Source organism: Monocercomonoides exilis (assembly GCF_001643675.1).
Source record: "Monocercomonoides exilis strain PA203 chromosome Unknown scaffold5-2102611, whole genome shotgun sequence".
NCBI lineage: Eukaryota > Preaxostyla > Oxymonadida > Polymastigidae > Monocercomonoides > Monocercomonoides exilis.
In genome coordinates this window covers 1,653,463-1,668,798 of record NW_027150550.1, presented here as the reverse complement: position 1 = coordinate 1,668,798, position 15,336 = coordinate 1,653,463, and the positions used below count along the sequence as shown (strand labels likewise).

Here is a 15,336-nt window from a genome sequence, read left to right as displayed (position 1 = left end):
TTCTCGAATACATTTAATACTGTGAAAAATGGTATTAAATGGGTAAACGATAAGGTAGTGAAGCCTCTTGTTCGACCTGTATTGAATACTGTATCACCATTCCTTCCCGGTCCTGGAAAACTCATTAATAACGTTGTGAATACAGTGAGTGATTTTGCTGATAATGCTCTTGGAAACAGAAGCAGAAACATCTCTTACGATCTCCAAAATTCAAATGATTCAGGAGCATTAATCAGATCAGGAGGAATGAATCGAGCAACATCGAGTACATCAGATATTCTAAAGCAAGGATTGCTTAACAGAAGAGTTCAACTATAAAAATAAAACTATTAATAAAATCCACAAAAATATTTTTAACTTTATAAATGTTATTATTTATTTTTGTATTTATTATTTGTTTAAAATTGTTCTTCTTCGATATCCATCTTGTCAGAAATCGCTGAAGATAAAAAAGACGAAGAAGCTGACGATGAACTTGTGCCTTGATTAAATTTGATAAATATTTCTATAAAAGGATTCTGAAGATCAGGATTTGTATTTATTAATGGCACAAAATTCGTCAAAGGATTTTGAGAAGTGAATATCATTTTTGCAACTTGAATCGTTGTTGGAGCATATCTTTTTATGAGAACATCGAAATCATCATCAGTTAATCGAGAGTAGAATGCTTTCCAATACTTCCTGTGCTTTGATATCACATTTTCTTTATCGATAAACATATTGTAAATACCGATATTTGGATTGATAGCCATCATCATATCATGAATCAAACACTGTCTGTATATTACAGAATTAATTTTTGTAAGATGCTGACTGTAGGTGAATTTCTTATTTTCACATAATTTTCTCACCTCATCACTTGTGTTGAAACTTAATTGAAACTTCTCAAGGATCTGTGAAACTACTCTCTTTTTGAAATCAATATCCATTCTGTCAACTTGTCCTTTATGAAGATTCTTCAAATAATCAACATATTTGTTCTCACGTCTGTCATTCAAGTTTGGATATTTATCAATATAATTACGCATAAGTTTTCTTCTCTTGCGCTCATTTCCTGTTGTATATCCATCAACAGCATATATATCGTTATTAGGAGTTTTCCAAATGATCTTATCGGGAGTATCAGGGTTGTTATCATGATCTATTGAATCGAAACTCCAATCTTTTCCTTCTTTCCAAAGTTTATTTCGTTTCAGATAGTTTTTCCCTGACTGTTCACTCATCAGATCTTTAATATATCGTATTTCCTGTTGTTGATCAAGTACAATATGTTTCAATTCATCCATTCCAAGTTTTGCTTTAGGACCACCTGCATGTGACTTTTTTCTATTGGTGGGATCTGATGAAAATAGTGAAATTCCTTTTTTTGGTAACTCAAGCAGATTTCGATTGTTAAACATCAATAGTTCTTTTATACAAGATAAAAATGTTTTAATCAGATTAAAATACTAAATTATTATCATTATGAAAAGCGGACTGATTCTTCTGAAAGAAATCAATTCGAGATCCTTAGAAACAATCGTGAATAGAAGAAACAGGGAGGCAGAATTAGATATCACACATGAGATTCAATCAGATATACATCCAGATCTGTTTTTCAAACGCAATTCTGTTAATTTGCTTGTCGGAGGAAGAGGAAGTGGAAAAACATATAGTGTTTTGAAAGAACTAGCTAAAGTGAGTGCATTAGATGAATTATATCAAGAATATGATGTCACTCCTGAACTGCATTTTGGAGGCTATTCATTATTTGTGTATGTGTCTGATAAGAGTAGTGATCAGACATTTGAAAGGATGAAGAAATTTATTGAATTTCCAATTGTGCAAGTGAGATATAATGAAGCTTTAAAAACACTAACTGATATCAGTAATGCCAAAGAACTATATCGTGACATTTACAATAGAAAACAACAGGATGAATCAGTTGTGAATGCTGTATTAGAGACACTGCATATAGATGACTTTTCTCAACCTGTTCATCACACAGCAGTTTTATTTGATGATTGCATGGAGATGTTTAAAAAGAAAGATGGGATATTTAGATTACTGTTTGAGAATAGACAGCCTATGATCACATACTTCTTATGCTTACAAGATCCAAAAGGAATATGCTCGGAAGTGAAAGCTAATTTGGATACTCTGTGGATATTTGGAGGATTCTCCAAATTGAAGTTCAATTATGTATATTATCAGCTGCAGACTTATCAAGATCGTGATGCTCTATGGGAAGGCTACAAAAATTTAAGCAGAAGAGACATCATGCACTTCTCATATGATGACGATGGTACAAAAATAAAGACCATTATTTATGCTAAAAAAGAAGACAACAGAACGTCTTTAAACGTAAGATACGTTCGACACCTTTAAAGCAGTCTATTATTTTTCAGAGTTTCTACAACGATTTCCATTTGTTTTGACAGAATATTGATTGCATCAATAATTTCAGAATCGTTCGATAAATTTTTCGACAAGTAGTTATTTGAAGATTTCTTTAGTGATATCTTGTTATTGAGTTTGGTGATTCTATATCCTTCTATGTGATATTGCTTATTGAGTTTACATGTTGATAGCTTATTCATCTCTTCTTCATTATCTGTTAGATACTCTTTAAACTCCTGAACTGTTTCAAATGTTTTTATATCAGGTGAAAAAGGTTCAATTATTGTTATATCTGGTAATTCTTTTTTAATAGTTTTAGCTGTTTTTGACATCTTTTTAAAGAAGATAAAAATATATTTATTCATTACTGTTCATCACAATATTTACTATAAGCCTCTTCAATAGAAATATATTTAGCATTATTGAGAATAGTTTGGACCTCTTTTAAAGTGTCTTCACTTTCGAACATGTTTTTTGAGAGCATTTTTATGACTGCTTGTTGAATTGCGTGTGAATGCTTTTTGAAAAACTCATTTTGTAATTTGTATCTTTCTTGACTTTTTCTTATTTGCTGCAGTTGTTTTGCTTTTGCTTCTTCTTCTGATGCATATAACTTTTTTCTTCCCATTGAATTTTAAAATGAATTAAAAAATATATAAATTATTTTTTAAACTAATAATTTCTATTTTCAATCACATTTTTTTTACACATTTTTAATAACAACCTTATTTTATTAAATAACAAAAAAACATGAATATAATTTATTGATAATAAATACGAAAAAGGGTCCTATTTAATTTTTTAGTAGAATTGAAAGTTTTGGAAATTTTTCAATATTTGGGATTTTCTTTTGTGATTGATTTGATTTCAATAATTATTATTATTGATTGATTGATTTTAATTATCGATATCGATTAATTATTTATTGTTTAATTTTGATTGTCATTAAGCACTTTTCATTAAGCACTTTTCATTTATTATTGTGAATTAGATTTTGATTTTGAGTTCTAAATTCACTGCGAATTTGACTGCAGCGCAGCTATGAGAAACTCTGTCTCATATATCGCAAAGAGGCATGATTTATTTGATTTGACAAATGTTTGAAAATTTGTCGCCTCTAACGGGTATTGAACCCTTGACCTTAATTATGAAAGGCCATGGTATTACCCTTAAGTTATGAAAGCTTAATATGAACATGCATATTTCAAATTTGCTTTTATTTCAAAAAGAAAAAACATGAACTGACAATTTTATTATGAATTAAAAAAATGAACTGAAATAATTTAAAACAGTAAATATTTTAGATCGCACTAAAGTATGTGAAAAAACACCTCATTTTTCAAATATTTATGCTTTATTTAAGTTGAAATTTATGAATTTTCTTGTTTGATGTTATTTGGAGCCGTAATGTGAGTAATTTGGGCCACATTTTTAAATGTGGGTTTAATTACTCGCATTATATAGTAGTACTTAATAATTTTGAAAAATCAACGCCCCGAATTAAATTATGATTTCAAAAACAATAACCCAAATGAAATCAAACATTTTGCTTTTTTTGGAAGATTATTCGAAACGAAATAAATTTCTCTATTTTTTGTCATGAGGGTGATGATTTGAGTTACAAAAATAATTGATTTGTTTTTTTTGTTTCAATGGAAAAATATTAACTTGGAATTATAATGCACAACAATTTTTTGAAAACTTTTTTTTGTTGTTTTTTCAAACGAAATACGAATTTCATATTTTGATCAAATTTCTGTTCCTCCTTCGAAACTTCACTGAAATGGAAATAAAAACTCAATTTAGGTTTTGTTTCCATTTTATTGAAGTTAAAAAGATAATAATGGAAGGGAATCGTCCTTTTTTCTTAAATGAATCAGATTTTGGACTTTCTTTGAATTATGTTTGCGAATTTTTAATGTTCCGTTTTTCTGAATACAATTAACCCTATTCAAATAAATTATAATCTTTCAAATAATGTTATAATTTTTTTTTTCGAAGAATTCAAATGCACCCAAAAGATACTCCGAAAGATTTGATTTTCTAATATCTGTGTGTCAATTGTTGCCTTGCAATATTTCTTTTTTTGAGTACCGTTGACACAGAAGAAACAAAAATCAACATCAAGAATCTCTCAGAATCAACTGTTTTGCTTTGAATCTGTTTGAAATAAGACAAAAACAAACGAACGAAATACCAACAATTACAAAAAACAAATAATTTAATAAATACATTTGAACATTTTTCGCAATTTCTCTCTGTCTTTTCTTTCTTTCACATATTCGCCATTTTCCATCAATGTTTTAACTTTTCCAAACAAAAAAATTTCCCTTTCTCTGTCAGGCACTACCGTTCAATTCTTCTTTGAGATTTATGGATTATTGCATGCACAACAGTTTTTGCAACGGTAAGTCTATTAAGCTGTCATCTCCTTCAACAAACGCTCCGCCTCCTCACGAGCACGTGAGTTTATCTCGACTGTGCTCCTTTTCTCCTCGTTTTCCGACTCCTCGAGGCTTATGGCGTCTGATGCAGTGAACATCACAGCTCCTGCAGGCATGTGCCCCAGCAGCTCTTTCTTCACCCCCTCCAGCGATAGCCGCTTCTGCCAGTCGTACCACAGCAGCGATTCCACAAACTCTTCATAGTCTGAGTCTCTCACCAGCTTCAGATTCGGCCTCTCCCCACTCGCTATCTTCTTCCCTGCCACTTCCCCTTCATACTCCCCAAACGGGATCTGCAGCGTCAGACACTCCCACAGCATCATCCCAATCGAGAACACAACCGACTCCTTTGTCGCTCCCATCTTTTTGTTCATCAGCAGCTCCGGCGCCTTCCACCGCATGCACTCATATCGATTGTCCTCGTCATCCTCAAAAGCCGATGAAGGCAGAGAATCTTCATCATCACTTGCAGATGTCACAACTGTTGATGAAGAGATCGACGATGAATCTGAACTATCATCAGAAGAACAGTCTGAATGCATCGCAATGCAGATCACCATATGCTCAGAGAACAGAACAATGTGTGGGCTGAGATTGGAAAGTGACTGAAGTGGATTTTCCATTTCATCAAATGAGTGGAGTGCGAGATTAGCCACCCAGAACAGGATTTGGGCAGCTGTCACTTCTCTCTCCTTCAAGGAACCAATCGCCATCTCTTTCTTCTCATTCCTTCCATGAAGAAGCATGAACAGCGAATCCCTCAAATCCACAATCAATTTCTCATGAGGAGACGAGCAAGCCATCGCATCCACCAGATTAGACATGGATGAGGTGGTGGGACACAGACTCTCCGATCGAACAAACGTTGAGTCTGAATCAGTTGAACAATTGGATGAAATTGATGGTGATGGTGTTCTCTTTCTTGTCTCTTCTTCTTCCTTCTCATCAATCTTTTCCAATGCCCAATCAGGAATCTTGTTTGAATCTTTTCCCAATATATATTCAGTTGAACCACTCTCAGACAGAAGATACTCTTCAGATTCTGAATGCACCATCTCCTTTCCATTTATTCTTTTCTTTATCCTTTCTTCGTTTTTCTTCTCTGCTTCTCTCTCTGCTCTCCTCCACTGCTCTTCAGGTGACATCTCCATTGTCACCATCTCAATCAGTTTCGGATCCTTTTTCACAGAGTCATTCACAATCTCTCTCAGATCTTTATTCTCATTCTTTGCTCTTCTCCATCGAATTGTAACAACAATGGAGATTATCATCGCAATCAAGAACAACACAGCCAATATAACAACAATTAGAGGCCATATCGATTTTCCTTCTTTTCCTCCTTCAACATTTCTTTCATCTCCTTTTGGCTCAATCTCGCTTCTGTTCTTCAGAATGATTGAATTTGTTGATGAAGGCGATTCTGCATTCCCAAACAGAATGCACACGCTCACCTCGATTTCATCTCCACAATTGCTGATTAGATCCTTTGCCACACTTCCTTCAACTTCTGTTTCTGATAAAAACCCATTTCCATCAAAATCATATTTTTCAATCTCTTTCTCTTCTCCTTTCCTCTTCACAACTGAGAATGACAGATTGCATGGAACAAGAAGCATCCCTTTGAATATCAGCTTCATTCTATCTGTTATTTCTTTTGCTTCCACACTTTCCAGAACAGGAATGAAGAATGATGAATCCCTCTCAGAAACAATCCCTTCAAAACTGCACCCATCATTCAACATCCACAATGATGAGCCATCCTTCAATCCATCTCCTCCCTTCAAACTCATCACATTCAACGTTCCAGAATCTGAACAGATGATATTTCTTCTCAGCGATGGATATCCTTCAAAAGTTGGATTATTGTTCTCAAATCTTCCATCACCAATAGTCATTTCACCTCCGCTCATTGTAATTCCTCCTTCCGCTGAATTTGATAATGTTGTATCTTTCATCATCACAGAACTCCTTGCAATATTCACAAGAGATCCATCCCATCTGCACATCTCTTCTCCCTCATTGAAAAGCTGCCCATTTCCTTCCTTTGAATTCCCATCAAAAATGCAACTGTCCATTTTCACATCCAGACAATCCTCCACTTTCATCAATTTTCCTTTTGTTGCCTGTGAACTAACTCCATCTATTGTGCAATTTGTCAATTGCATCGTCTTTTTCATTGAAAAGCAAGATATCAATGATTCATCATTTCCTTCAACTGTGATATTTTCAGAATGAAACTTCTCCATATTCAATTGTTCACATTCATAAATCTCAATAAGAGAAGTTTTAATTGTTGAATTGCAAATCGTTAATGAATCAATTGTTGATGGAAGTGGTGATGAAAGAGATAATGCAGATTTATGAAGAATGAGATTATTCACTTTGCATTCCATAAGTTGTAATTCTCCTTTTTCCATATTTAAAAGATGAAATGGAATGCTCGTAAAAGCCACATTTCCTTCTTCTGCTAATTGTTTTGATGTAAAAGAACAATTCATAATTTCAAGAATTCCTCCTTCTGGTGATATCAGCGATTCATGTGAAGAAATGAAATTTGAATCAAATACAAAATTCACTCTTAACAACGAGACTTCTCCTGTTGTTGTTACCAATGTCTCTCTCATTCTTTCAATCCCTGATTTCACTTCAACTTTGCACATCTCTCTGCTCTTCGAATTCAAACTCATCTCCTCCAGATTTATCTCTTCACAAATCACACTCTCCTCAACAATGAACATCTGACTTATGAAATCAGAAGTCAGATGCATCAGTCCATAATCAATCGAATGGCATGGAAGCGTGCTTGTTCCACATTGCCTATCGTTTGATCCATTCACACTGCTCACAATAATTGTGTCACTCTGATGGATCGTCACAAAATCAATCAGATCTGTATCTTCTTTGTGTTCACAACAATCAATTCCATAAATCGCATTAATTCGTGAATAATGTCCCTCTCGAAGATCAAGCTGAAATTGCCTTTCATTTATCTGAGATGTGATATTAAAACATTCGATGAAAATATCATTCCCCACTTTAGCTGTGTTCGCACTGAATTTCATTCCCACAAATGTGAAATTGAGAAACCCTCTTTCCTCTGTTGCCAAATATACTCCTCCACCTCTTCCTGTGCTGTTGTTGCAGCTGCAATGACTGATTGTTGATTCAATCATCTTCATTGATCCAGATGCACCCAATGTGAAGAATATGGCTCCTCCTTTTTCACCCAATTCTGCTTTGCCTTCTGTGATGTTGCTCTCATTGATAACCAAACAAATCTTATTCTCACTCTTTGATTCCAAAATGCTCGCTCCATTGTCACTTCTCTTCACTCCTGAAAATGATGATTTGTCAATTTGAAGGTTTATCCCTCCTTCACTTCCTTCATTTATCTTCAACCCTGCTTCAGATTTCTTGATTGATAAAATGCATCCTCCACTTTCATTCAACGATTTCACATGAATATTCACAAAATGGCAAGAAACTCCATCATCGTGAATAACAAAAATACTGTTTCCAACATTGCATGATTCAATCGACAAATCATTCACTTCCACAGTTCCTCCAATCACATCCACAAATACACATTCAAATCCATTGTTCACTTCTGCTTCTGAATGGAATGAGCATCCAGTTATTTCCAACTCACCAGCGTTGTTTGAAATAACAGCTTTGGATGAGTTGTCAAATCCAGACGACAATTGCAGTTGGATATTCGTCAATTCAAGATGAACATCATTTCCCATGAAATATTCCAGTTGGCTTCCAATTGCCTTTTCAAAATTCAATTTCGCTTTTGCATCTTCTTCTCCCATCTTCACACTCTTTTTGATCTGATAACTGGACACATTGAATGAATCTTGAACCACGGTTGATCCAGATATTTGTATTGTTTTATTTCCTTCTCCATCGTTCATGTTTTCCATCCCTTTCCACATTGTGAAGCATGGCTCTTCTTCACTTCCACATCGTGCAACATCAAATCCTTCAGATGAGATAAATATCTCAGTTGAGCTGAATGGAATCAGAAACAAGAACAAATCTTTGTTTGAATGAAAGTTGTCACTTCCAACAAACAGAGTTTTATCATTTATCATTGAGGAATAATCAAAGTTGAATGAATCATTTGTGACAGAACTATTCAAATTCTTTCCCAAAATAAACACATTCTTTCCAATGGCTGCTTTGTTGTTTTCAAAAGTAATTCCTGCATCAAAAATAAATGGTTTTTCATTCAAGCAACTCTGACAATCCAAAAACAAAAACCCACCTTTTCCATTGCTCGATGAAAGTGAGCAAGATGATGCATTTGTTGATTTCATCACCAATTCTTCATTCCCTTGCAATGTCACTTTTGCAACACCTCCTTTTTCACTGTCTTTGTTCTCAATATTCGAAAAGTTGCTGCTTTCAAACAAAACGGAAGAAGATATCATCAATGGAGATCCATCAAATGAGGTGTTATCCAAACTGCATGCTTCCATTGTGCAATTCAACAGTTTCACTCTGAATTCGTCTTCATTCATATTTCCTGATGAAGGAGAAATTGAAAACAGCGCAACTGATGATTTCACATCTGAAATCGTGACAGAGTCCAGCTCAACCATCTTTCCCGTTGATCTGATCAAGGAAAATCCAATTGTGCTTCCCTTTCCTCCAATCACACTGATTGCACAATTCTTTATGTGCAATTCTCCATTTTGAGTGGTTGATTCGATCACCGATGTGATTGCTCTATTAAATCTTGATGGAACAATAATCCCGATGAACTGAATTTCTGTCTCCAATGTTGATTTCAGAATACAGTCTTCAGAGCCACTCACTTCCCTTTTGCATTCAACACCCACAATTGTCTCGGATTTTGCTTTCACGTTCATTCCTCCAACATCCAAGCATCCATTTAAAGATGAATTTGCACATAGAATAATCTCCTGTTTTATATTCTGTGATCTCTTCAAACGCCCCATCCCATAATTCACATTCAAACATGGAGCCTTTTCCAACCCACAATACACTTCCTCCACTCCAGATGTTCCATCCACATATATCGTGTCAGAAAAATACCCATCCAAAAACACAAACAGGTTCACATCCCAATCGCTAAACATTTGAGTTCTATCATGCCCAACAACTGAGTTGTCTTTTTCAGTGATGCTTCTCATGAAGGCGAAAAAGGGCTCTTTCACAGAAGCGACAAGTGATTCACACACAAAATACATATCTCTTCCAACGCTGGCCTTGTTCTCTGAAAACACGATATTGGTGATGGAAAAGGAGGATTCTGACACTTGTGAGCCTTGGTTGAACTCGATCATGAGTGCACCTCCTCTTCCTCCAGAACTTGTATCCTCGCTCACAGAGCAGGTGGAGAAGGCTGTGTCACTCACTGAAAATGTGTTGGCAGGTGCAGATGAGGCGAATGAGATGCATCCTCCATTGGTGGCAGTCTGTTGATTTTGTGGAGCTGAGTCGATGTTGGTGATGGTGCAGTTGGTGAGGGAGAGGGAGAGGGCAGGGGAGGTGGCAGAGGAGAGGACACAGCTGGTGGGAGTGGCGGTGGAGGTGATGTGGGTGATGTTGGAGGAGTTGAGGGTGAGGGGTGCTGTGAGGGAGGTGAGATGGAAGATGCTTTGGCTGTTGAGGGCGAGACTGGTGATTGCTGTGTGGTTGAGGGCGAGGGAGCCAGCAGTGAGGAAGAAGAGGGGGGTTGTGGTTGATGATGAAGATGGGGTTGTTCCGGTGATGATGGTTGTGTTGAGTTTGAGGGAATGGGAGTTACCGGAGAGGTGGAAGAGGATGGGGGTGATTTGATTTGTGGAGTTGTGGGCGATGGCGAGGGCAGAGACTGTGAGGGAGCCCTGAGTCTGTTGGAAGAGGGCAGACGAGGCAGATGGATCTGGTGAAGAAGAAGATGCTGTTGACGAAAATGAAGAAAATGATGATGTTGATTGTGATGACTGTGAATGTAAGTTTGGTGGTTGGGGAATGCCACTGGAGGCAATGGTGGTGGCATCTGTTCCTATTCCAGTGATTTTGATGCTAGAAGCGATGAATGTGAGTGTTTGATTTGGGACAAATGTTGAGCTGAGGAGTGTGAGAGATGCATCTTGCATGAGAGCAAAGCCATCGAGGGCGTACTCGATAGTGGCGCATGGGGTCCGTCCTTGTCTGCCACAGACATCAGCATCAGTTCCATTGTTGGCAACGACTTTGTTCTGGGCGACGAGAGGGAGCCAGCTGTTGAAAGTCTCATTATCAGCTGTTCCTTGATTCCAGACTCTTAAAGATGGAGTTGTTGAGACGCAATTTTCGAATGGAGATTGGGTGATTGAATTGCCATTGAAGAACACATCGCTTCCCCTGCCATTTTTGGCAGTGTTGCCATCGAAGAAGCAGAATGTGATGAATTTATTTCCGCTCATCCAGGAAAAAGTTGCTGTGCAACACAGCGCAGCACCTCCCCATGAAGTTGATGAACTTATCAATTTGTTGCTTATGAATTGGCAATCATTAACCAAAAATTTCTCTGGTTTACTTTGTGGAGGTGAATGAAATGTGAGAGAACCAGCAGAATCTCCACCAGAATTTGAGATGCACTTGCATTTGGAAAACGAGAATTGAAAATTTAACTGATTATTATTTAGAGCAAAATACCAGCCAGTTCCACACCAACCTGATATTGAACAATTTTCCACTCTGTTTTCTGAAAATGTCCAAACAGAAGATGATTGTGGATTATCTAATCTCGCAGCTCCTCCATGAGCAGCTGAGCAGCTTGTGAAGTTGGATTTTTCAATGTTTAATTTCAATAGTTGCCCACAGTATAATGCTCCTGCTTCCCCGTAAGTTGAGCATTTGTTGAATGAACAAGAAGTGATTGTGAGATTTGCATTCGTGCGATTCACTTTAAGAGCTCCACCCCAATCACTACCACCATTTGAATCATTCCATTCGCACCATTCAAAGCGATGGCTGTTAACATCGAATGAAGTCAATCTTCCAGGTTTCGCTCTTTGAGTTTCAGTTCCAACATGCACCACAGCAGCATTGGCTGAAGAGCGTGTTTGGTGGAGAAAAGAGGCGTTGAAGGCAGAAAGAGAAGTTGTTGGGCTGTTGAGGTCGGGGAGGATGGCACCATCGATGGGGTTGTGAGTGTGGAAGAAAATGGTTGAGTGGATGGAGAGAGAGGAATGAAGAGAGAAGAAGGGTATTGTGTTTGTGTTTGTGTTTGTGGTGGTGGTAAATGAGTTGTGTGTGTGTGTGGGTTTGGCAGGAATGGTGTGTGTGGATTGTGGTGCAGTGGTGATGTTTGTGAAGAGTGTGTCCGAGAGATGGAGACTGAGATGGATTTGGAGATGGCGATGGAGAAGGGAAGAAGAAGAGGATGATGAAGGAGAAAAAAGGAAGGAATTGTGGAGGGAGATGAAAGAAGAGAAAGAGGAGTGGGAGATGGAGAAGGAGGTTGGGATTGGAGAGTGTGCATCTGGGAGGAGATTGTTTGGGATGGAGAAGAGGGGGAAGGAGAGGATGGCTGGTTGAGGGATGAAGAGGGAGAAGTTGGTGAGAGAAAGGGAGCTGTGGGAAGAGAGGAAAAGTGGGTGGCTGGCATCTGCGTGGATCTTGCAGGTGGAGGAGAAAATGGTGCATGACGAGTGATGTTGTGCAGAAAGGAATGCACAGCCACCAAGAGGTTCCATGGCGAGATCGCTCACACACAACGAGGCATTGATGATATTCACATTTGTTCGGGCACAATTGACACGATCACCTGGTGAGAATATGACTTTTGCTGCACCTATGCCTTTTTTATTGTAGTATTTGTTGCTGCTGTTTTCAACGCTGATCGCGCTTTCTGGCATCTCCAAATTCGTTTCTCGTTGATTTTGTTTTTCAGCAATAACAGAGGTATTGCAGCAATTGACAACAACCAATATCAGAGCGACAATATTGAATGCAACTTTCGCGCTGGTGGAGAACCTCGCCATGGATGAAGATGAAAGAAAAAACTGAAAATAAAAATTCCTGCGCCCAATATATTTATATTTTCCATTTAAAATTATTTATTTTGAAACATCTGAAAATGAATCTGATATATTCTCAATATGATCATTTTAAAATTTTGATTATAGAATAAATATTGTTTGTTTTGTTTATCACTTTTAAAAAGAGCAATTTGTGAATTATTGAAAAAATTAATGACAAATTATTATTTATTGAGTTTTGTTTTATTCGTCGAATAAAAAACGTTAACAGATTTATTTTATTGTCAAAATGAAGTTAGTGTTGAAATCCAATTGCAACTATTCTTGTTTTTTGTGAAAAAGTTCATTTTCAAAAGGAGTTGAAAGAAATGCCCTTGATGAAACTTTTGAGACAAAATCATCTCCTTTTCATTTTTCCCTTCACATCAATCAATCACAATGCAGAACTGTTTTTGAAACTTGAGATTTGATAAACTCTGTTAATATCTCAAACAGTTGAAGGCAACATGAAAATGATGAGAAGGAATAATCAAAATGAAAAATGAAAAGAAATCTGTTGTTCTCAGCAGAGAAATTAATATGGAACATTGTCAGCTTTGATGAAAGGCTTCAATGAAAGGTTTTCATCAATGAAGTTGTTTGATGGATTAAGCAACTACCAATAGCAATCGATTCATCAAATTCAACAGCTGTGACTGTGAAAGATGATATTGGTAAAGTGACAGAATAAAAAGATACAGACAAGGCACTTGTATCATTTCAGCCCAGATAGTGAGAAGCAAAAGAATTTGCATTTTCTGAACACAGAAAAAATAAAAAAGATAAATTGATGAGATGTCCAACATTCAAAAGTTGCATTGTTTTGATGCAATGATAACGATTTCAAAAGAAGGATTTCAGGACTGCTTAACTTCTATTATTTCTTTCCATATAATTCTATAATGAATGGATCATATTTCTTGTTGACTTCTTCATTCACTTTGTATTGAAACTGTTTCTTCATGTGTGTATCTTAGTTGGTCAGCCTCCATTCCTCCAGATGAAAAAGAATAAATTAGAAATTTTTTTCTCCATATGTGAAGAAACATTCCTTTGTTTGTCTTTTTTGCTTTTTTGAGTATTTTTCCTTTCTTTTTCACTGGATTTCACTGTTGGACGACTTCAACAAGTTGATTGGAATTAACGTTCCATCTCAAGTGTGTGGATTTGTTCTTTGAAAAAAAGCTCAACTTCTCAAATTGTTTTTGTTCTCAGCAAAAAAGATATTTCTCACCTCTTGATGAAAGATAATTAATATGTTATTGTCTCATTCAACAACTTTTCTTTTCCATTCATCTCATGAAAGGCTCTTCTTCTTATCTGTTCGTTTTCCAATATATTTTTTTTAATAATTCAAAGTTTGCCTTTCTTTGTTCATTTCTTTCCTTTCAACCTCTTTAAGCTGAAGTGAATAGTATTAAAAAAGAGTTCTATTATCATTTATCATTGAACCTTGATTGAATATATCGAGAATAAACAAACAATTGTTTTCCTTTTTCGACAATGTTGTTTTCTTGTTTTCCAATTCTCTTGAGACAAATCCACTTTTTAAATCAGGTTGTGCATTCTCTTCGAAGAATCAGAAATTCCTCTTTGATCAATTCAAAACAACCTCTTTTTGAATTATTGTTGATTTGATACGAAATGAACGAATGTGTTTCTTTTCTGGTCTTTTTCAGCCGAGTCATTTCATTTCACTCTGCTCTCTTTTCCATTGTTTTTCACAAATCAAATCAATTGAAATTGAAATTGTCCCCCTTTCATTTTGTCAAACAATCAACAACGTTTTGGATTCATATCTCTTTATTTGGTTGACAAACAGTTTTTTAAAAAACTTGAATTCCACCTTGCATTATTCTGAATGAAATGGTGTGAAGATAGTCAATCTTGAGATTGATCACAAAAAATGACTTCAAAGGACATGTTTTCAAGTATTTTTTATTTTTGGCATTCTTTTCAATTCCTTCAATGATTGCGATTCTTTTTTGATGAGATTTTCTCTGAATTGGAGTATTACACAGAAATAGAGAAGAAGCAGAGAATTGAAGAGATAAATGAGGTGATGCACAAAATGGAAGAAGAAGAGATTGTTTTTGTTTTGCAGATAGAATTGTTCAATTCAATTAACAAATCGATTGGAGAAAAGAAATCGATGGTAAAAAAAGCCTTTCACCTGATGAAGCATGATGGATATTAATCAGTGATGAGAAGAATTCTGAGTGCTTGTTTTTTTGTAACTCTTCATTGAGCAGATTATTCGACAGGATGAATATCGTTGGAAAAAAGAGTGAAGAACTTCTTGTTGATCTTTGTAAATGCCCTCTTCTCCCTGACAGCTTGTGCAAATTGAACTTTCATGAAATCAACATGTCTTGTCTTTCAAAATCATGATCGAGCAATGAAGAAAGAGAAGCAATTCAAAAAGAAGTGGAAATGGAGTTGTTGATTTTGAATCGTTTTGGAGTGTTTGAAAAGTGAAATTGTGTTGTCTT

General features: G+C 36.0%; 2 protein-coding genes across 2 annotated transcripts; one reads left to right on the top strand and one right to left on the bottom strand.

Annotated features, from left to right (window-relative positions):
• Positions 1–1,464: 1,464 nt before the first annotated feature.
• On the top strand, positions 1,465–2,367 carry MONOS_1524 (uncharacterized protein; the record flags this gene model as incomplete). Its single annotated transcript, XM_067868105.1, has 1 exon — positions 1,465–2,367. The coding sequence occupies one exon, from the start codon at positions 1,465–1,467 to the stop codon at positions 2,365–2,367; it is 903 nt and encodes a 300-aa protein (XP_067734419.1).
• A 2,144-nt stretch (positions 2,368–4,511) lies between these two features.
• MONOS_1523 (uncharacterized protein) lies at positions 4,512–12,808 on the bottom strand (the record flags this gene model as incomplete). Its single annotated transcript, XM_067868096.1, has 3 exons — positions 4,512–6,336; positions 6,490–11,419; positions 11,543–12,808. 3 exons carry the CDS (start codon positions 12,806–12,808, stop codon positions 4,796–4,798), a joined length of 7,737 nt encoding a protein of 2,578 aa, XP_067734418.1. The 3' UTR covers positions 4,512–4,795.
• Between the last annotated feature and the right edge of the window lie 2,528 nt (positions 12,809–15,336).